Below are 20540 nucleotides of genomic sequence, written 5' to 3' on the forward strand. Positions count from 1 at the left end.
CAAAATCCTCCACCTGAGGCAACAAGCACAGAGTTTGAGTAGCGAGCAGCAGATGGCAGCAGAGCGTGCTGGATGCACCCTCTGTCTGCAGGCCTCAGCATATCTGCAGCGTTATCACAAAGCACCGAGTGGGAAAAGAGCGGTTCGAGTTTCGTAGTCCTGACCTCCACCATGGCTTTGGGCAGCAGCTCGGCTCTGAACAGCTGCAGCATGGAGTCCATGATGTTCTTCCAGCCCTCCCTCAGGATGTTGCCGTGCCGATGGGCGAGGTCAAACACCGTCTTGGCGGCCGTCTGCGCTTTATTATTGCTGCCAAACACCGTAGGGAGGTTCTCCACCGACTGCACAGGGGAGAGGACACACCGACACCTAGTCAACAGGCATTCTGACACAGACGGCGTCTTTATGTGTATTAACTAATAACGCTTTAGTTACAGCAGAGGATTTTGTTTGTCATTACGTTCAGTCATTCACGGTAGGTGTTAGATGAACGGGTCGTCTTTATTGTCCCAGGAGGAGCCGGCACATTATCACGTCTACACATGAAGTCTTTACTGCCATTACCGAGCCACACGTGTGTTTATATGTGTGTGTGTGTGCGTGTGTGTGTGTGTGTGTGTGTGTGTGTGTGTGTGTGTGTGTGTGTGTGTGTGTATTTGCAACCTGTGTGACGAAACAACAATTAACTATATACCTTATATATCACTTTTTCTGTCTCGTCTGTGTTGATCGATAACATTTCACCAAATCAAACTAAAGACAACATGTCAGGAGGTCGCCATGCTTAGCTCACATTATGATAAAAGCACTGCATGATTGTTATCTCTGGAGTTCTTAAAATAACATTTCACTGCACTATGTTCCCGTGTGATAAATGTCTCGATGTCCACATGATGTATCGGTGAAACCACAGCACAACACGCCGTCGTGGTCCAGGTGGACCGCTTCCTCACCTCGCTGCTCAGAGTGGTGAACTTGCAGAGGGAGATGATCAAATTGTCAAAAACGTCACTGAAGCCATAGTGAGCCGCTATCATGGCGCACTTCCTGCAACGACAGAAAGACACAGAAACTAAAACACAGCACAACATGTCGCTTGACATTTCACTTTGAACTATCTGACCCATCCTTCATGGATGTGAAATGATTCATGTTTCAACAACGACTAGACTTCTGTAGATACTTGAGGAAATGTGAGACGATGCTTCCAGCAGAGGCAAACGTCTGATCCGGCTCAGAAAGAGTTTGGTTGGTCAGGCGACGTAGAAGACATGGAGGCTGTTTGTATGGCTGTACATGAAGCAGTACACAGGGAACGCACTGCACCTGTATAGCTCTTCCTACCTTAGACAGAGTGCTTTGGAATTTGCCTCTCATTTACCTGTCGCCCGAGGACACTTGGACATGCGGAGCCGGGATCAAAGCGCTCTACGTGACCCTCAGCGGCCTCGGGCTTTGAAGCGCTTGTTCAAACTCTCCCCGCTCCGCCACCTCAGCGTCCGACCGTTGTTCAACTCGTGTACCTGAAGCCGGTGATGGCCTTCTGGATGATGGTGTCGTCCAGGCTCTTGTCAAAGACGTAGGAGAGGGCGGCGATGGTGGGACCCCAGGTCATGGTGAACAAGTCGTGGTCGTAGCTGCCGGGTGGCAGGTGGAGGAAAACGCCTTCGGGTGTGGCGCCGCGGTGGAGCAGCACACTCCACACATAGTTGTCCTTCACTAACCCCGACTGCTCATCTGGCATCACAATCTCCTCGTTCCTGCAGGTCATACATTTAACAAAATTGACAACATTTCTAGATCCTCCAATAAGAAGAATGACCGTCTTTGGGTTCTAGAGCACGGCCGTATTTACATACACACAGGTGTGTGACGGCAGCTTACTTGATAGCATTGTAAAGATCCTCCAACATGTCCTGGTCAAAGTCTTTATTTCCATTTACTCCTTTCAGATTTTTCTTGAATTGCTGCATAACGAAAAAAAGAATAAAGAATAATCAGTTTTATTTCTCTGGCACAAAATTACATCAGACACCTCACGTGATTCCAGGAGACAAATGGTCATTCCTCCACCATCAACACGTCAGTCAATGCATCTCAACGCGGGAGCTTAGCTCAGACACCCAAGCCTCTGGCATTCAGTGCTTCGTTAACTGAGCATCCAGCAACCAACAATTAAAGGGCTTTGTGTGGAAACACGCTCGCTGGGTGTCACTTAATACGCTTTAGCCGCAGCATTAGGAAAACAGGGATTAGAGCCGAGAGCCTCCTGTAAATAAACAGAACCACCACTGTGATGAGTGACGACCTCGAGGCTCGGTTTTATGCCTCGACGAGTCCGGGTTCGTCCCACTGGCAGGTAAGAGGAGAGGAAACGGGAGCTTCTCTGCAGGGATCGCAGAGAAACAAACAGCGGCAGAGAGAGCCACAGCCTGCAGGAGGCCTCCGAGGACCAGAGCTCCGTCATCTATTTCTGTCCGTCGTGCTCATGCAGTATCAGGGACTCGCACCGTCTCTCGCTCGGAGCAGCTGCTGGTACAAACGGGCTGCAGAACCCCAGCAGCGCGCTGTATTTTATGGACCGAACGAAGTCTAGAGACTGACCTTACCTGCTCCTCGCTGAACACATGCCGTCTCATTGTCAGATCCTCGGGAACAGGATCTGATTTACACGGTGACGCTGGGCATAGTTTTCCCCCCATTTCAAAAATAACCCGACACATGCTCGGGTGAATACTACGCATTGCAAGCTGCTAAGTAACTACAGTGCTTGGCGCCACTTTTATTGGGCCTCACCAAACTATTGTGTGGAAGCCTCTGCCTGTCGTCTGAGCCCCGGAGGTCAATGAGCCTTCTTCATCAAACCACAACTGACCTTTCAGGAATGTGCAGGGATCATCTAAACACCACGCAACACCAGCTGCGAGATGAGGTACGACTCGACTCCAGAAAGAGCATTTCTACAAAGTGCGTGTGCTTAAACAGAGAGCGAGTGCTCGCTATTGTTGGTCAGTGAGAGTGGCCCACCCACAAACCGTTCACAGGCTGCCCAGAGGCTCTGTTTAGTCTTCAGCCACTGTCAATCAAAGACAGAGAAAACAGAGACCCCCCCCCCCCCCCCCCCCCCCCTCCCCCGCCTGTTTAGGATGAGTCCTCCTCTCAGACAGGACACCACTGCCTACAGCTGTTCTGAGCAGACGAATACAAATATGAATACAACACAATCTGCACACTAACATTTGTTATGGACAAAGGTACAGTTGTTTGCCATCTAAAGTTAGTTTCTGCGTGCTGTAGTGATTACACGACAAACAGTTCACTGATGAAAACACTATTCAAGTCTAGGGATCATACAGAGAAGACCAATTCACTTGTAAACGCTTTAGAAACAGGAGGTCTGTTTGAGGAAGGGTTTACAGGGTATTAAACCTTTGTTTCTTTTTAAAGCATGTGATACTTGACTTTCTCTTTTCACGACTTGTACAAAAGACAGTAAAGTAGTCCATGAATATGAGATATGAGCTTTATCTACACCTCCAGTCTGGGCTCGTATCTCTGTTCTTCACATGGAAGATGCTTTTTGTACCGAGGTTTTGGAAGAAGCAACAACATACAACGGAGGAGAACGGAATTTCATTCGGTCTGGTCAAAGATCTTTCCAAAAGCAAAGTCACAGTAGGTAGGTGTTCCACAGAAACCTGTGTGTGTGTGTGTGTGTGTGTGTGTGTGTGTGTGTGTGTGTGTGTGTGAGAGAGAGATCACTCACCTCTATAGTCATGGGGATGTTCTGCTTGCGGACATTGTGGTTATGCTGGTCAGTGTTCAGCATTATGACAGCGTAGGCCAAGGCAAAGCCTGCGTCGTTGGTCATGAAGGGAGAGCCGTTGACTTTCTACAAACACACACACACACACACACACACACACACACACACACACACACACACACACAGGATGAACAGTGGGCTACATGTTTCGCTGTCTATTACTTCGGGACAGACCACTCTGTTCCTAGACAGACTCTCACCTCGACCACAGTGAACCCCTAGAGTGGAAAAGTCTTTGACAGAGTCGCCGCCTCAAATGACTCATCAACTCTCTCAAGGCCACTATTGGTGTGCATGTGGTCGGCCTAAGAAAAGGACATTACTACAAATAGTTTCCAGGTCACATGACTCCTTCTGCTATTTTCAGAAGTCAAATGTCCCCCCTTGTGGAGATGGCCCATCGTTGTGTATACATGTGTGTGTGTGTGTGTGTGTGTGTGTGTGTGTGTGTGTGTGTGTTAACACTTATGTCATCCTCCCACTATAAACCACAGGGTCAATCATGTGTCAGTCTTTGTTTCATATTTTCACCACCGCTGGAGTTAACTGATGAAAGAGAAGTCCATTTGGAGTCCTGAACATGTGATCATGTGATTAGAAACGGCGGCGAAAGTGAGGCTACCTCTAAAGCTGGCCACCCATCGATGACACACACACACACACACACGGGTTGTTGTTGTTGTTCACATTCAGGCAACAGAATACTGAATGCAAATGTATTGAGGGCCCATTGATTTCAAGTTTGCAAAAGTTAACCACTAAATGCTATATCCTAGCTAATATTAGCTTAAGCCATAGCTGTGAAAAGACCATGAAGTTGATCTGAATCTCAAGATCCAAGTGAAGCCACTGGAGTAAATGTCAAGTCCTGTGAGTCCACATCTCTGTGTGTCACACGTCACAAGTCAGCACAGGCCAATCCTAAATCAGCGCAAATCAGTTCCTCTAGTCTCATCCTGACTGGGTCCTGTAGATCACCCATCAGGTCCTCATTATGCTGCCGTCAGTCAAGATTAGTCCGATTCAGCTTTTGTAAGTGTGTTGTAACCTTTTAGTCCGTAAAGCTCAAGTTGTGTATAGAAGTCAGGTCTACCGTAATCCAATCCATTATCATCTCCACCAGGCATAAGCCTGGGGAGCGGTTATGTATGGCTCACTTTTATTGTTATTTTTGGACGCTGTATTTGGCTAACCGCTAACCGCTAACAGCTAACGGCACTAGCAGTGCACACACCGCTGTGTGACAGCTTGGTGAGCTTGCCTTTGTGTTTTGAGCCCCTTGTTTACAGCGATCAGACCGACTGCTTCCAAAGTTACAGTCAGTGGATCCACCAGGCCGGACGTCAGGTCTGACAGGTGAACACCATGTATTTATTCATGTTTCCTACCGGCATTATGAGTAGGACTGATAATACGGACATGGAGCGATTGTGAGAGAGTTGCTACTGGCTTTGTTTTCCACAATCCTTGTGTGCAGGTGATGAAGACATGCAGAGTGAGGTGACTGGAGAGGGAAGACTGACTCTACTCGCATTAGATAGCTGTTGTCAGTTTGACTGTTTATGATAAAGAGGAGTTATAAATGCAAAGTACACATGAAGTGATGTGTGTGTGTGTGAGAGGAGTGATTTCATTTCATCTCACCACGTCACCTGCGTCTCTAAGATGTTCGTACACATTGGTCAGAGTTTCTTTCTTTTTATAGATTATAGATGTTGTGTGGGAAGTGGACTGCGCCTCTTTCAGGTTTCGTTTTGTGAGTTCACCTTTGTAGTTAAACTCAGCTCAGGACCACCGCTCTGGACAGTTGGGCTATCAATGTTGTTCTCCAGTAATCTGAATGTGCGGATAGATTGTAATAAAGACTAACATGAAGTTGAGCAGATGTGCCTTACATGCCAGTTGTCTGTGAACGTTTCCAGGAGTCTCTGGATGACAGGAGCCTCCCCAGGGAGTCTGAAGGCCTCCAGGTAGAGCCGCAGGGCCTCGTCGATACGAAGCCCCTGGAAAGCGAACGTGCTGCCAAAATAGATCGACATTATCAAAACCTCTACGCCCTTCAAACCAGACTGTAGAATCACACTTGAATGATAAACAAATGGGCAATAATCCCCGGAACGTCTCCATACTTGACGAAGCTGTCCAGGAGCTCCATGTTCTTGCGATCGCTGACGTACTCGCCGATCATCTTTTTGTCCAGTCGGGGGTTTTCTCTGAGCCACTGGGCCACCTGGTTGTTGTCTAAAGGGCTGCTGAGCAGACCGTTGTCCTGCAGGAACTGGATTCCCTTCTTGGGCTTCTGGTTAAACTGCTCAGTGCCGGTGATCAGCAGCTGGAAACACGGTAAAAAGGAGGCAGAAGGTGTAGTAACAGAGTTTATAACTGGTTGTGGTTGCGTAACGTTACGACAAATCTAAATCAATCGATATATCGCTCACCTTTTTCTTTTTTCTAATGTCCACCAACTCCTGGGAATTGGGTAAACATGACGAGAAGCGTTGAGGCTTCTTCAGGGCTCTCTTCTCAGCTGAATGGAAAAAACATATTGAAACATTTGAATCAGCTTCCATCTCAACGCTTAGGAAGATTTTAAAGTAAAGCTGTCCATAAGATCAAAGTCTCACCAGAGTCGGTGTCCTTGTCTTGATCCTGTCTACCCTGTCTCATCTTCTCTGCCATCAGGTGTCCACTGGTTGGTGGACACACTGGTGCATTCTCAGCTGGTGGAAGACTCAGATCATTGGTGCTGCCCAGTCTATTAACATCTGTAGACAAAAACAAGAGCTATAAAGGGCAACACTATCTGACATTTGAGTTGTTACTTTAGTATTCTGACCTCAACGGTGTAGTACTACTCATTAGTATTAGTAGTAAATAGTACAGTGTGATGTGTATACCAGCTGTAGCGTCGGTTCCGTTGACGGTGGAAGCTTCTCCCTCTTCCAGCAGTGTTTCTGACTGGTCCTGTTGAGCAGTGCTGTTGAGCACCTTGGCCTGGCAGTGGGCTTCGGTGCTGTCGATCACCGTGAGCAGAGCCTCCAGTGACAGGAGGTGGGTGGTGTAGAGCTGCCCCGACACTGGGAATGCATTCTGATGGCAAAAAGTGACTTTTTAAGACCTTTTTTTAACGACACATAAAATGCAATTTAGTGTCTTTTGCAAAGAACACTAACTTTTAAAATGACGGAAAGATAAAGTGGACACCGACACATTTTGCTTTAGTTCTTGTACTACAAAACGTAGTGAAAGATTCATGAAAATAGAAAGGAAGCACTTGGATTGAAGTTCAGCCTATCCAAGAAGTACATTCTTCTGCACAACAAAGTATTCGTGAAATGGTCAGGTGCTAAAAGTGCTCTTATACGGATGTTACTTTGGACAGCAGCTTGGTGAGGTCCTCAAACAGATTGGAGAAGTAGAAGTCACAGTCGTAGTTGATGTACAGCTCAGTGACGAAGCTGGGAATCCTCCACAGCTGGACCAGAGCCTCCAGAGCCATCTCCTTCATCTCATAGGGCATCTTGATGTTCTCTGACGTGACGATGTCCATCAGTTTCTTCAGGTACATCTGCCAGGTCGGCACAAACCGTGATGAAGATTATTAGCGCTTCAGGATCACTATTACCATTTATGTGGTTGGCAGAACGAAAAGATCATTTGATGGATAAAAAAGCAAGACGATCAACAAACTGGTTGCATATTTACCTCAAGCTGAAACTTAAGATGCACTCTCATGCTTTCAAAAAGCAAGAAGCAAACTCGTACGGAGGAAGCGTACAGGTTCATACGGTCCACATTCAGCAACTGAAACACATCAGAAAAGACACATTCAAGAAAACGATTGTCTGAATGGATTCAACAAACAAGAGGTGAGGAGGAGGGGGGGGTCCTCCTGGTATGTAACCAGGTCCAAATCATTTAGCTTGTAAGTAGCCAACACACCCCATCATATCATGGTTGAAATAGGAAGTGGAGGCGATGAATTACTAATGCAGAGAACATATCTTCAGGTACATTCAGACACTGCGATCATTGGTTTCTACATCGTCCTTCACCTGGAAGAGATGCCTGCAGAGCTCATCCTTGACCAGTCCGAGTAATGACTGGTAGTTAGTGATGCGCGCCGACTCCAGCGCTACGGTCAGCAGCTGCAGGCCCATGTGCATCATGGCGTCAGTGTTGTGGCGGTCGTGGGGGTTGGTCAGCGAGATCAGGAAGCGGAAGAGCTCTCTTAGACACGGCAGGCCATAAGGGATTATGGACGCTCCTTTAGGAGAGACAAGAGGACAGAGGTTAGGAAAGGACAGAGGCTACATCCACACTACTACGTTTCCATTTGAAAACGCATTCTGCTATGTTTATATCTAGCGTCCACAAAACAGAGAGGCTTAGAAACGCTACCGACGCCCGTTTGGTTTGAAGACTCTGAGATTGAGTGGACGGCAGAAACGTGGACCTTTGGACACAATGATGTAGACATGAAGCGACCGGGGCTAAGTGGAGAGCAGGGTCGTCCTTGAATCATTGAATCGAAGGTTCGATCCCCAGCTCCGCTAGTCGATGTGTCCTTGAGCAAGTGACAAGTAGTGTGAAAGTGCTTTGAGTGTTCGGAAAGAAGAAGAAGGAAAAGCGCCATACAGTCCATTTACCATTTACACTCGCTCATTTTACATTCCTTACGTTTCACGGTCATGACGTGTCCTTCCCTGATTCGTCACATCGCCAGAAGAAAACAAACAACAACAGCCTAGATTATCGATCGACTACCAGGTTAATTCAACATGGAGAACTGATTACAGGTGTCGCTGTTCTTGTTGTCTTTACTAGCAGCTGTTGTGCAGTGATATTCTGCATTTCATAACTCTACTACTGCCGACATGCGGAGGAAGCAGCTGTTAATGGAGCGATCAGCGAGCGGCATTATCAGCCCTACAGAGCGGACGTCTGAAGTCACGGTTAGCGGCTTAGAGGAGGACGATGGACACAAAACGGAGGACTTTCCTATCCTTATTAATGCTCGTTTTGTTCTGCACAACTATTGTGAAGTCCACACAGAAACTGTAAACAAACAAAAGCATAAATGCTCTCCAGTGCAACAGGGACTTCAGTCACCAGCAGTGTGAACATGGATCGTTTTTGTTTTAAACGGAAACGTATTAGTGTGGATGTAGTCTTCATGTCTCAAGACAGAAAGCTCTCAAAGTCAACTTGTGTGCACTGATTCTTGTAAACTCAACAGTGCCATCTTTTCATGCAAGGAAACAGAGGAATGCAGCAATACAAAACAAACAGACGTGAGATTAAAAAAGAAGAGAGAGTTTTAAAATCCCTCATCATCCTTACCGTCTCTTTGTGTGGACTGTGTGAAACGCACTCCTCTGGGATTGACATAGTCCATGTCATGGATAGAGGTGCCGTCTGATTGCTCTGTAACGGAGTCTTTGTCCTCCAGAACCTCAGGGATGGACTCCACTGAGGCTGAATGAGCCGGTTCAACCTGCCCGTCCTCGGACTAGACGCAAATGGAAACAGACCACGAGTCGTCGGTCGTCATGCAAGTTAAAGTCACACATCAGTTCCAAAGAAATGGTAGAGGATCTCATTAGAGCTACTAGAACACACACACACCAACAATAGACACCATACGGAGACACGGAACAGCTGAACTACAACGTGACGCAAGAACTGATCCCCACCTGTGCATCCGGAGAGCCGGGCTCAGGCCCAGGCAGTGTGGCAGCAGTGCAAGGGGTGGTGGCAGATGAGTTACACTGCTCCAGGTCAGAGAGGTCTTCCCTGGAGGTGGCTTTGGAACAGGTGTCCAGGCCACTGTCTGTGGTTGTAGGGCTGGAAACGGACGAAGCGGCGCTGTCTGAAGCCGGCAGGCTCGAGGTGGACAAGCCTTGCTCAATGAACGGGACGCCACCTGACGGGAAAGAGATGCGGTCATACAATGGAGTAACACGATGCGTTTTCACCAAATCGGCAGCAATATGTACAGAAAGGTCCACCACAGATTCATTATGCACTGCCAGGAAATGGGGCCAACATTAGACAATGTTCACGTCATCCTGGACTACGTGTGACCCCCACCAGGACTTTTAAAAGAAGAGACAACTGTAGAATTCGATAAGTCCTGAAAGCTGAGGATGGGAGTACTATCACAACAGTCTGTCTCTTACCTAAAAGGTTGTTGTTGCTGAGGGTGCTGGACTGGGTGGAGTCCATCTGACCGGAGGGACTTCGGACCATGTGGCGAGGCGGCCTCGGCGAGCGTTTCTGCTTCTTCCATTTGGATGACTCACTCATCCCACCGGCACGCATCTTCAACTAGAGGAAACAGAGCGGATCACTGAGCAGGGCTTCTACGAACTCTCTGAACGACTGGACCATCGTTACAGATCAAGGCCATGATCAGAGAGGATGACTGGTTTCTTCTCAGACTAGCGGAGAGCATTGCTCGTGACAGACTGCCAGCTCAAAGGCTGCAATCACAATAAACGCCGTGCAGTCCAACGACGTTTAAGCTACGTGTTCAGTATTCTCCAACACTGTACATCAAAGTGTGTCTCCAGGTGTTGGGGAGTAAGTCAGCTGTAAAAAGCCAGAAGTGTGAAGTCACTTGGGCCTGAAGACTACAAGGAGGTTTTGAAAAGGAAGACGAAGAGAAATCTCTCCTTTTTTAAAATGTCCTTCCTGAGTTTGATCCGGTTATAGGAGTGCAATGCTAAATAGGTGGAGTACCGTTTGAAATGAAGGACATTGTCAAATAAGCAGCTGCATATTTTCAACGCATTACTGAAGCTACATCCTGAACTGACCCAGGGCCGCTTCAAATACAATCTGCAATTTGTTACATTCGGATAGTTAAACAAATTTAAATATCTGAAGCAAACATACAGCTGTCATAATGATTGTGTACGACATAAGTGGGACCTAAAGGGTAGCTGCACATAGGAACCCCTCTGGTAGTCAGTGTAACCCTGGTCCTCTGAGAAATGAGTGGTGGGTGGAGCATCCTATCTGATCATGGCCTAAAACCAGCCCAGCTCCAGCTGTGGATGAAGCAGCAGGTCAGCACTGGATGTTCATGCACACAATTACTGTAAGCTAAGAGGAGCCACTGCCACGCCCTCTGCTTTGTTGTGATGTGCTGTGTTTGTTTCAAAGGTTCTGCTTCAGTGCGAGTGTTCATCTATTCAAACCATTCACAGTTTCAGACTCTCCTATATCTGCTGAAGTTGATTTAAACACAAACTACTGAGACATGCTCAATCCTGCATGGGTAGCATGACACAGCTGAGACATGTGCATGAGGGTGTAAACAGAAGATCCAGTCGAAAACTAAATATGAAATCATAATATTAAAGTAATGTGAGCATTCACAAGCACATGTCATTGTCAGCTATGTTAACCACTCATCAACATCAGTTGATTTGTTAACATCTCTTAAATACAGCACATTGCTCCTTAAGGTTAGTGCGCTCTAGAGAAAAGGACACGGGGAAGGTTACAGGGAGAGTCCAGCCTAAATACTGAAAGTCATCTTCCTTACCTGCACTCGTTTGTTTTTCCACAAGATATTGTAAGCCTCAGAAGAGAAGGGGAGCGAGCAGGTGCCCGTGATTAGTGATGGGTAACATGTCAGCAGTGGGACAAACACAAACAACACACACCGGAACATACACTGTGCACGGTGGGAGGGAGGGAGGGGGGGGGGGGGGGATCCACAGACACGGCCGCTATGGGCTCCAACCACGAGAGAATGTGCAGCCAGCTAATGAGCAGCGTGAGTGGACGGGCAGGCGGAGCATGCACCAAGCAAACACTGCTGGAGCAACCGCCTCCAGCTCCACGGTCACATCCGATAGAAAGTTAACACGAATAACAGCAACACGACAGCCATTCAAACAAAACGATAAAAAGGGGAACGTTGACCGAGTGTGTATTTATACGGCATGTAGCTTGTTTTCATTATCAACCAACAGTAGTAGAAGTAAAGCCCTGCTAAGGATGGCCCCATTCACTGCATGGGGGGGGCAGGAGCACCATAGTTCCTCTGAGAAGCTTAGGGAAGACGTTCTGTGCTACTCAAACCAAAAACTAAAAGTGCAGTGAAAGGACAGGAAGGTGATTAGAGAGGGCTGCATCGCTATTGAGAAGAGACGGGAGCTTCATCATCTTAATTATGTGTGTGAAGGTTGATCCAGAGTCATTAATTACACCGTTTCATCAATCATGATCATTTTATTCAAGATGTTGTAAAGTAAGCCGAGCACCACAGATTACTGTATGCACCAATCATGTGGCTGATCTTGGTGTGTTCACGTTCAGTTAAGTGATGCTACAATATACGTATATAATCAATAACTGGATTTCACAGCAAACAGACAGAAGCCTTAGAAAAGGCACAATGACAACGAGCAAAACCCAGACAGTAAAAACTAGGAAAGGAGCACACAGAGAGCGAGCAGATCAAAGAAACATTCAACGTTTCAGTGCGTTTACCTTCTTCATGTTGGCACCCACAAAACTCTTGGCCTCCTCTTTGAACTGTGGAAGTCTGGAAGAAAAAAAGAAAAAGAACCAGGTAATTTAGTTAAAAGAAACTGCTGACATAACTCTATTGTCCAGGTATCGTCCTTAAAATGTTAGTCCTGATAAAGAGCAGCTGTTAAGGGCATCTATGTCGTTTCTTCCTTTTGATTTTATGGGTCAGATGCAGCTCTGTGGTGTAGCAGCTCTGTGGTGTAGCAGCTCTATGGTGTAGCAGCTCTGTGGTGTAGCAGCTCTGTGGTGTAGCAGCTCTGTGGTGTAGCAGCTCTGTGGTGTAGTAGCTCTATGTAGCAGCTCTGTGGTGTAGCAGCTCTGTGGTGTAGCAGCTCTATGGTGTAGCAGCTCTGTGGTGTAGCAGCTCTGTGATGTAGCAGCTCTATGTAGCAGCTCTGTGGTGTAGCAGCTCTGTGGTGTAGCAGCTCTATGTAGCAGCTCTGTGGTGTAGCAGCTCTGTGGTGTAGCAGCTCTATGTAGCAGCTCTGTGGTGTAGCAGCTCTGTGGTGTAGCAGCTCTATGTAGCAGTTCTGTGGTGTAGCAGCTCTGTGGTGTAGCAGCTCTATGTAGCAGCTCTATGTAGCAGCTCTGTGGTGTTTTCTACTCTGTCACGGCTGCTTAACAGTTCAACCACTTGTTGCTGAGTGTCTTTGCTGTTGGAATGAGCTTCATATTTGCAACAGCTGTACGTTGTACGTTGAATTTAGAAGACATGGGTGTTGGTTTACCAGGCAGGGAGAGTCCAACTATGAGAAACTATATGTCAGCAGGGCTGTCACTGTGATGAATCAGCCATTTTAATAAGTAAGCATGTGTTCCATAAAAGCAAAGCAAATAGTGAATAATGTCCATCCTAATAGTACAACATGTCTTCAAATGTCCAAAAACCCAAATAGATTAAATTTACTGTCATAAGGCTGGACTGATTGATTAACTGACCAATCATTTCAGTTCTAACAGTCAGTACCTCTCTAACTCTACTGCTTTGATATTGAATTGTTTTTATTCTCTAAATTAGAGAAGATTAGCCTTCATGGTCCCCCGACTCAATGGAAGTGCAATCCTGAATTGCCAGAGTACCCCTTTAACGTGTTCCTCCTTCTTCTTTATGACCCCAAACAGAAGAAACAATACAAAAGGAATGTAGAACGTGTGCTAAGCTGAGAGGCTGCTTAACGGCCAATATCACGGTGGGAATCTCAACATCTTAAACCTGAGCCATAAATAAACCTTTCCAGCATTTGATGAGTGTGTGTGTGTGTGTGTGTGTGTGTGTGTGTGTGTGTGTGTGTGTGTGTGTGTGTGTGTGTGTGTGCGCACCACTAGGTTTCTGTGGACACTAAAGCTTTGCCGGAAAATGAGATGTCACCACCAGTCTCTCTCTCTCTCACACACTCACTCACTCACTCACACACACACACACACACACACACACACACACACACACACACACACACACACACACACACACACACACACACACACCGGGCAGCCCCCCTCCTGACATTAACTCAGCGTTAATAGAGTGTTGTCTTGCGAGCACAGTTATTGGATGATCTGTGGGTCCAACAGATTAACATGTCTAATACTATCAGCAGGCAATCTGAGGCTGCTTCTGAGGAGCTGAAGAGAGCTGCTGCTCATCACTCTCTGATGGGAGTGTGGGGGGGGTGGGAGAGACCCTGTCACATCTATATTATCCAGGGTCTGTGGACAAGTGGGGGGCTGGGGGTTGAACATGAGCAAAATGAGATAGGGTGTGTGTGTTTGTGTGTGTGTGTGTGTGTGTGAGCAGAATCAGAAGGAAGCAATAAACTAAATTGACATCTCTTGCTCACGCGCAGCGATGCCTCCGTTTACGACCGCTTCTTGGTTTCCACGCTCGCACAGTGAATTCTCGTGAGAAGAAATGAGAACAAGGTTTCCATACAAGAGTCGCGCCAGTAAATAAAAACAGGCCAAGCATGTTTTGGAGGGAGCGCCGGTGAATGGCGACAAAGCTTGGCAAAATCCACCGCTGGACTTCAGCGGAGGGAAGGTAACCCATCACTTTGTGACAAATCCTGCATCAAATAGTCCTGCTGGAGACAAACAGGCCTTCACAGAGTAGGTGGATAACACCAGAACTTTAAATCAAGCTCTCTTTGTTTTGCAGGTTTGCTCCTTCACATTCAGATTTTTTTTTAGCTTTGGTTTCTGATTTTCATGATTGCTTGATGTCTGGAGTCACTGGCAAAGCTAATTCTGTATGTGCGCCTGTGTGTGTGTGTGTGTGTGTGTGTGTGTGTGTGTGTGTATAGGTCTGCGTCTCGGTATTTATGGGGCTGGGAGCTTTGCTGTTGAAGCAGAGACCGGCTTCATCTATATGCAGATCATGTGGTGTGCGGCTCAATCGGCTCATCCCCTCGTCTGTGACTGAATGTGACTGGCACTCTGATGCATCTGGACGGGCTGGTTTGTGTGGAGGGGCGGTGTGGAGAGAGGAGCTCTTATGCTAAATGGCAAAGGAGAAATCATGTTATGGCATTAGTGAATCAGTGGCCCATTGACCCCGTGCACAGTGCAAAATGAAATTCATGAGCTTGAAGGGGAATAATGAGGCCTGAGAGACGGATGTATGCAGAAAACCAACAATCTCTAATCCAGAGGTGATGAAGGAGTGCAGCAGCAGTCCGGCCTGCTTCTTCTGTGGACGGACAACTAAGATGTGAGGGTTGAAACGCCTCTTTATGTTCCTGTTCTTCATAATAAAAATATTAAATATAACATGTCACTAGAATTGAATCTTGGGTGCTGCTTCAAACTACAATTACCGCCTCGCGGTTGTTTGTTCCTGTCAACCAGTCCAGTGACAGTTCACAACATGCATGTCCGAATGTCTTCATCATTTTACGTTATTAGGCATTTATGTGAAATTCTCATAATTAGCGTATGAATTCTTGAAATGTGTTTTGTTTTGACTACCAAACTCCAATCAGTTCAACCTGGAGTGCAAGCAAAGACGCTCTTTCACAAAGAAGTCCCATTTCATGCTCAGCCACTGGTTTGAAACGGCAAACACTTCCTGTCTGCTAAGTGGGCGTGGTCACGGCGGGTCCGCCTCTCCATCCCCGCACCTCGTCTGGAAGTGTCGTGAACGTCGTGTGGACGGATGTGAGCAGATTGGGTTGTGTCTGCATAATGTTTTTAATTCTTCTTCTGCTAACATTAAGTATTTACACAGCTAACAGCCATGAGGGGAGTTTGACAATGTTATTTGCAAGAGAGAGAGAGAGAGAGAGAGAGAGAGAGAGAGAGAGAGAGAGAGAGAGAGAGAGAGAGAGAGAGAGTGTTGCTGACACAAAGAAGGTCTCTGATGGAAGTGGACGTTTGTGCCAAATCTGAAAAGATTAGCTCCAAGCGTCCCTGAGACGTTCAGGAGGATGTGACGGAGGAGTACTGAGTCCTCACCACTTCAGGAGTATCAAGTATTATATACATGTTAAGGTTTAGCTGAACAAACGTCTAACTAACTCCATCCACCACCGTCCCATTCATTTACCTAGAGAACAGTAGCTGCACCATGTCAACCAGTGTATGTTCAGCTGACTTCCTGAGGAGCTCTGCAAACAGAAGAAAGACAGAAATCAGAACCAAACCCAATGAAATAGAGGAGCAGGTTCAGCCGAGACAAACACATTTACACTCACTAACTAACTAACTAACTAACTAACTAACTAACTAACTAACTAACTAACTAGTCTGTACAAGCTAGAGCTATAAGAGCAGAAGAGAGAGAAGTGACAACAGTGGAAGAGCGGTTAAACTGGAAGTGGGCTCATGCAGGCTGTTTGAGATATTTGTAATTTGTATCGTCAGTCCGTCAAATGTGCAACATACCTTAATAATAATGGTTCTGATTCTGATTATTGGACCATTTTAATGCATCCAAACCTAGCCAGTGTGCCGGTTAATGAAACGGAGTAAATAAGACGTTGTATAAGAGGTAAAGGCTGAAAGACCATTTGTCTCGTGTCCACTTCAAATGAAGCAGTTCAGTTGAAGTGGACAGTGGTTCCTGTGTGCACACTAGCCATACTTGTTGCTTCAATACTTTGTAGTACGAGTTGATATGAATGGAAGTGAAGTAAAAGAAGCCAACATCCGCTTCATAGAAGTGACTATCACATCAGAAATGGAGGGTGACGACTCACCACTGAGGCGCATCTCGAAGCAGATCCTGAAGCAGGACTGCATGATCTCACAAACGGACTCGTTGGTCAGATGGGCTCCAACGGGTGTCAGCAGCAGAGTCCTCAGGACCTGAAACACGTGTAATACAGCTGTCCTTACATCCAGTCAATCAGCTTCATCTAACGAGTAATTATGATGAGGAGATCAAAACTAATAATACGCCGCAATTGGCGAGTGGAATCCTGCTACAAATGCTCTGCAAACATGCAGATTTGTATCAAAAGGAGCTTAAAACATGTGCAGTTTACTGTGGGACGTACTCTGGTGTTGTGCTTGCCTCTGCAAACTGAATGACATGTTGTTCAATCTTTTCTACATGAAAGTGTTTACACGCTTCATGTTGAAACACTGTGTGACTGTATACAGCAGCAGTGGAGCTGTGATGAGTCAGAGTCTCTGGTTTGAAGTGTCTGCTGTCAGCATCATCACAGTCATCCCGAAAACTCAGTTTGTCCACAAAGAATCACACTAAAGCACCACTTCAATCCACCGGAGAGGTGATCCTGACTCGTACATTAAGACAAGTAATAACATTCGTTTTTTGACATGTCATAACAGGAACGTATGTAGGATTTATGGAGAGTTATCGGCGGAAATGGAATATACTATTCATAACAATGTGTTCTTTGGTGTATAATGCGTGAGAATGAGTCCTTCATATCTACAGAGGGTCCGTCGTGTTGCACCGTCGGGTTTCTACAGAAGCCCAGAACGGACAAACCAAACGCTGGCTCTGTGAGCCTTTTGTGTTTCTAAGTTACCTCAAGGCCACCGTAGTTCTCTACAGGCCTGGAGAGGGAGGTGGTGAGCGGGGGGGGGTATGCTGATAACAATCAGATAGAAGCTCAACCTCACCACTAGATGCAGCTAAATATGACACACTGCTCCTGCTGCTCTCATAGTAAAACATCAGATATTTCTGAACAAAACGCGTATCAATATCAAAATATGCATGATAGTCAGAAGGCTGATAAACATAGAGGCGTTATGTTGTGGCCGTCTCGTCCAGCTCTTGAGACCTGGACCTCAGAAAAGCTTTGTTCATTTGAGAGTCCAGAGATTACAATACATTAATGAGCTTAGATGAGCAGCTCAACACGCTTCACTGTTCCAGTCTCAAACCCTCAGCGGTACGTTTACTAAGGTCTCACTGCGCTGATGAACTCGTCCAGGGATGGAGACAACACGAACCCTATTGGTCCGGTCCGTCCGGCCGGTTACTGCTAGTAAAGGTGTTTTACCTGTAGAATCTTCATGAGGACCACTTCATCGCTGGCAGGGTCCGTTCCCACAAACCTAGCGTGCGTGACTGCGTCGGCCATGTTCTCGATGGCTTCTGCTGCTGCTTCATGGTTAGTGTCTGCAAACAGACAACAAACGAGGTTTGGTCAGAAGGTTGACTCGGAACACGAGAACTCGATCAGGAGAGCGGATAGTGACGAGCGCTGAAAAGACGCCGTGTCACTGCAGCTGCAGCCTGAGGGTGGAGATGGATTATGATCGTGGAGAAATGAGTTTTATTCATTTATCTTCATTCCATGTTTTGTTCAATTCATAAAGTCAAAGGTGTAGCAGAAACATACAAACACTGACATGGAACGTGTGAAAGGTTGCTGGTTGCTGTTGTTGGTGGGAGGATTGTAAGTGTATCAAAGTGTGTTGTCTAAGTGTGTAGTATTCGTGTATTCCTGCTGTATGTGAATACTTGTGACCGGAGGTTGGATGTCAGAGGAGACGCAGGAGAAAGAAGAGGAACAAATACATGATTATTCAAATTGTATCTTCATAAATATGATGATACTAATGTTATTCTTCTTATAATTATTATCTTTATGAATTTGTCATTATCAACCGTTACCATTAGAATGATCATTAGTGATGATAACTAAGTGGAAGTAGCTGAATCAATGAATTGGTCCTGAAGCTCTGGAGATGGTAAGTTCTTAAACTACACTTCTGAATCAATGTGTGCAACTTTTGGCAATAAAAACCATCCTGCGGCGGATATGACAGAAATCTGGATGAACCATTCCAGCAGTAATGTAAAGCTCGGCTGTGATTGTTAGTAAACTCAACCAGGAACACCAATCCAAGGGCTCAGCACAGAAACACAAGGGACAAAAGTGGTACGGCCCGTCCACATCGTCCTTCAGACCCTGGGATCTAATGACCAGATGTGGCCTTTTGTTGGGGGCAGGCTGGGACAAATTGGCTGTCAGAGCAACAGCAGTCGGTGTTTTTGAAACCCGAGCGGCCGGCCAGCTCTCTGCCTGGAGCCGGCCTGTTTTCCTTTCCCATCGCCCTCAGGAGCAGCAATTCATTAACTAATAAGCACAGGGGAGAGAGGCGGAGGGAGGGAACAATGCAGCCGGTCACCGTGGAGAAGATGAGCGGCTCGGGGTGTGAAGTGACACTGAGCATGTGACTGCTAGTAGACATTAGGTCAATGACGTTACTTCTTAAGGAAACCACGGAGCAGACGTTTAGAACGCTTCGGTAATTGGCAGCTGTTGTGACAAGCCCAAGTGCAGATATGGCTCAGAACTAGTGCATGCGTGGTCGGGGCCGTTGAGACGGAGCGATGCCAACTTCCCTCCAGAGGCGAGGGCGACAACAAGCGTGGAAGCTGTGCTGAAATCAGCCAATGTCCAGACACAGAAACTGGAGCCACAGAGGGATCCGGCAGAATGTCAGAAGTGATATAAAACACTAATCCTTCTCTTGGCACACAGTCTATACAAGCGGTGTCCAAAGGCAGGGTTGGGGGGGGCATTGTTAAAATAACACTGCGGAAAGGAGAGGCTCAATATGAGTGTGTGTGTGTGTGTGTGTGTGTGTGTGTGTGTGTGTGTGTGTGTGTGTGTGTGTGCGCCTGAGGGTATGTGGGCAAAGTCAATAGGGGTTTGAACCAGCTGCCACATAAAGCAGTTTAAGTACTATCAAACTCTGGTCACAAAAATTCAAAGACGTGGCGTGAGTGAGAGCAGAGAGAGCAGAGAGGCTGCTCTCTGAGGGCGACACACAAAAAGCTCTCAGGCTGCACTCTGCATGAGGGCCAATGCGTCTTTAGAAAGCAAACAAAGGGGCCGCTGCTTTTTCCATCGCCAGAGGAGAACACCAGTTTGTTCACCTGTTCCTTTTTTCTGAATAGCAAAAGATCACCTTTCAGCCAGGCTGCTCTGCTCTCATCTAAACACATGGGGGTTAAAGGAGGCTGTGGTCTTGATGGGACGAGTCGGTGTTTTTTGGTTCCCCGGCACAAATCCATGAAAAAGCAACAATGAGGTTCTTAAGACAGATAGAAATAGATGAACCGCTAAAGACAAGAACAACATGGCTGACAGAACCAGAACATTTTACATAACAACCACAGACAGAGAACTGTAAGGCTGTGACCGCCCACTTTTACAACAGCTCCGGTTCCAGAAGGGGAATTCCCATTTATTCACTCCATGACGTTCCTCATGTAAAGAAATCCAGTTTAAAAGGGATTAAGCGTGAAGGAACTACTCCTCCCATAAACCATTGCGAATGGCAACTCGCCACCTCGGGAAGCTGTTGATCTAAACTGAAGGCAGATTCAGTGGTTATGCCTCATTTTTCCCCTCAGATCTTTTTCTGAAATATAAGAATAGTCTCCAATCGAGCCGCCATGTTGTTCCGCTTTGAAATCCAGGAGCAGACCGGACGAGCATGTACCGTCACTAGCAAACATTTCCATGGTAACAGCGAGATCGGCCAAGCGGAGTAACATTTCTGTCAGGTGAACGTAGTACTACAGTGGTTTCTTTTTTTTATTTGTTTACGTGCTTTGGGGGATTTTGCAAGTTATTTTAAGGTACAATGAGTTTTAATATGTTTCACATCATAATACATTTGTAACTGTACAGGCCCAGGGTGCTGCCTTGCCTAACAGTAAAGTCTCCCCTGG

General features: G+C 46.6%; 1 protein-coding gene across 7 annotated transcripts in view; it reads right to left on the reverse strand.

Annotated features, from left to right (window-relative positions):
- The window catches only part of gbf1 (golgi brefeldin A resistant guanine nucleotide exchange factor 1), a 68235-nt gene that overhangs the window by 9598 nt on the left and 38097 nt on the right, over positions 1-20540 (reverse strand). For 5 of the 7 annotated variants that reach the window (XM_068728022.1, XM_068728015.1, XM_068728008.1 and 2 more), the window contains 22 exons: positions 17851-17969; positions 16570-16678; positions 15918-15978; positions 12335-12389; positions 11382-11417; positions 10009-10156; positions 9523-9752; positions 9170-9338; positions 7882-8093; positions 7532-7630; positions 7200-7394; positions 6724-6916; positions 6451-6591; positions 6265-6353; positions 5956-6158; positions 5722-5845; positions 3767-3892; positions 1885-1967; positions 1524-1760; positions 954-1047; positions 165-341; positions 1-13 (listed from right to left, as the gene is read on the reverse strand). The exon at positions 1-13 is cut by the window's left edge and continues 52 nt beyond it. In XM_068728022.1, coding sequence (XP_068584123.1) covers positions 1-13; positions 165-341; positions 954-1047; positions 1524-1760; positions 1885-1967; positions 3767-3892; positions 5722-5845; positions 5956-6158; positions 6265-6353; positions 6451-6591; positions 6724-6916; positions 7200-7394; positions 7532-7630; positions 7882-8093; positions 9170-9338; positions 9523-9752; positions 10009-10156; positions 11382-11417; positions 12335-12389; positions 15918-15978; positions 16570-16678; positions 17851-17969 — 2913 coding nt within the window. The remainder of the gene's footprint in view (positions 14-164; positions 342-953; positions 1048-1523; positions 1761-1884; positions 1968-3766; positions 3893-5721; positions 5846-5955; positions 6159-6264; positions 6354-6450; positions 6592-6723; positions 6917-7199; positions 7395-7531; positions 7631-7881; positions 8094-9169; positions 9339-9522; positions 9753-10008; positions 10157-11381; positions 11418-12334; positions 12390-15917; positions 15979-16569; positions 16679-17850; positions 17970-20540) is intronic. The other 2 variants (XM_068728055.1, XM_068728047.1) reach the window with 1 other exon arrangement.

Source organism: Cebidichthys violaceus, unplaced genomic scaffold (assembly GCF_023349555.1).
Source record: "Cebidichthys violaceus isolate CVI_PGR_0920_01 unplaced genomic scaffold, fCebVio1.0.p SCAF_10, whole genome shotgun sequence".
Lineage (NCBI taxonomy): Eukaryota > Metazoa > Chordata > Actinopteri > Perciformes > Stichaeidae > Cebidichthys > Cebidichthys violaceus.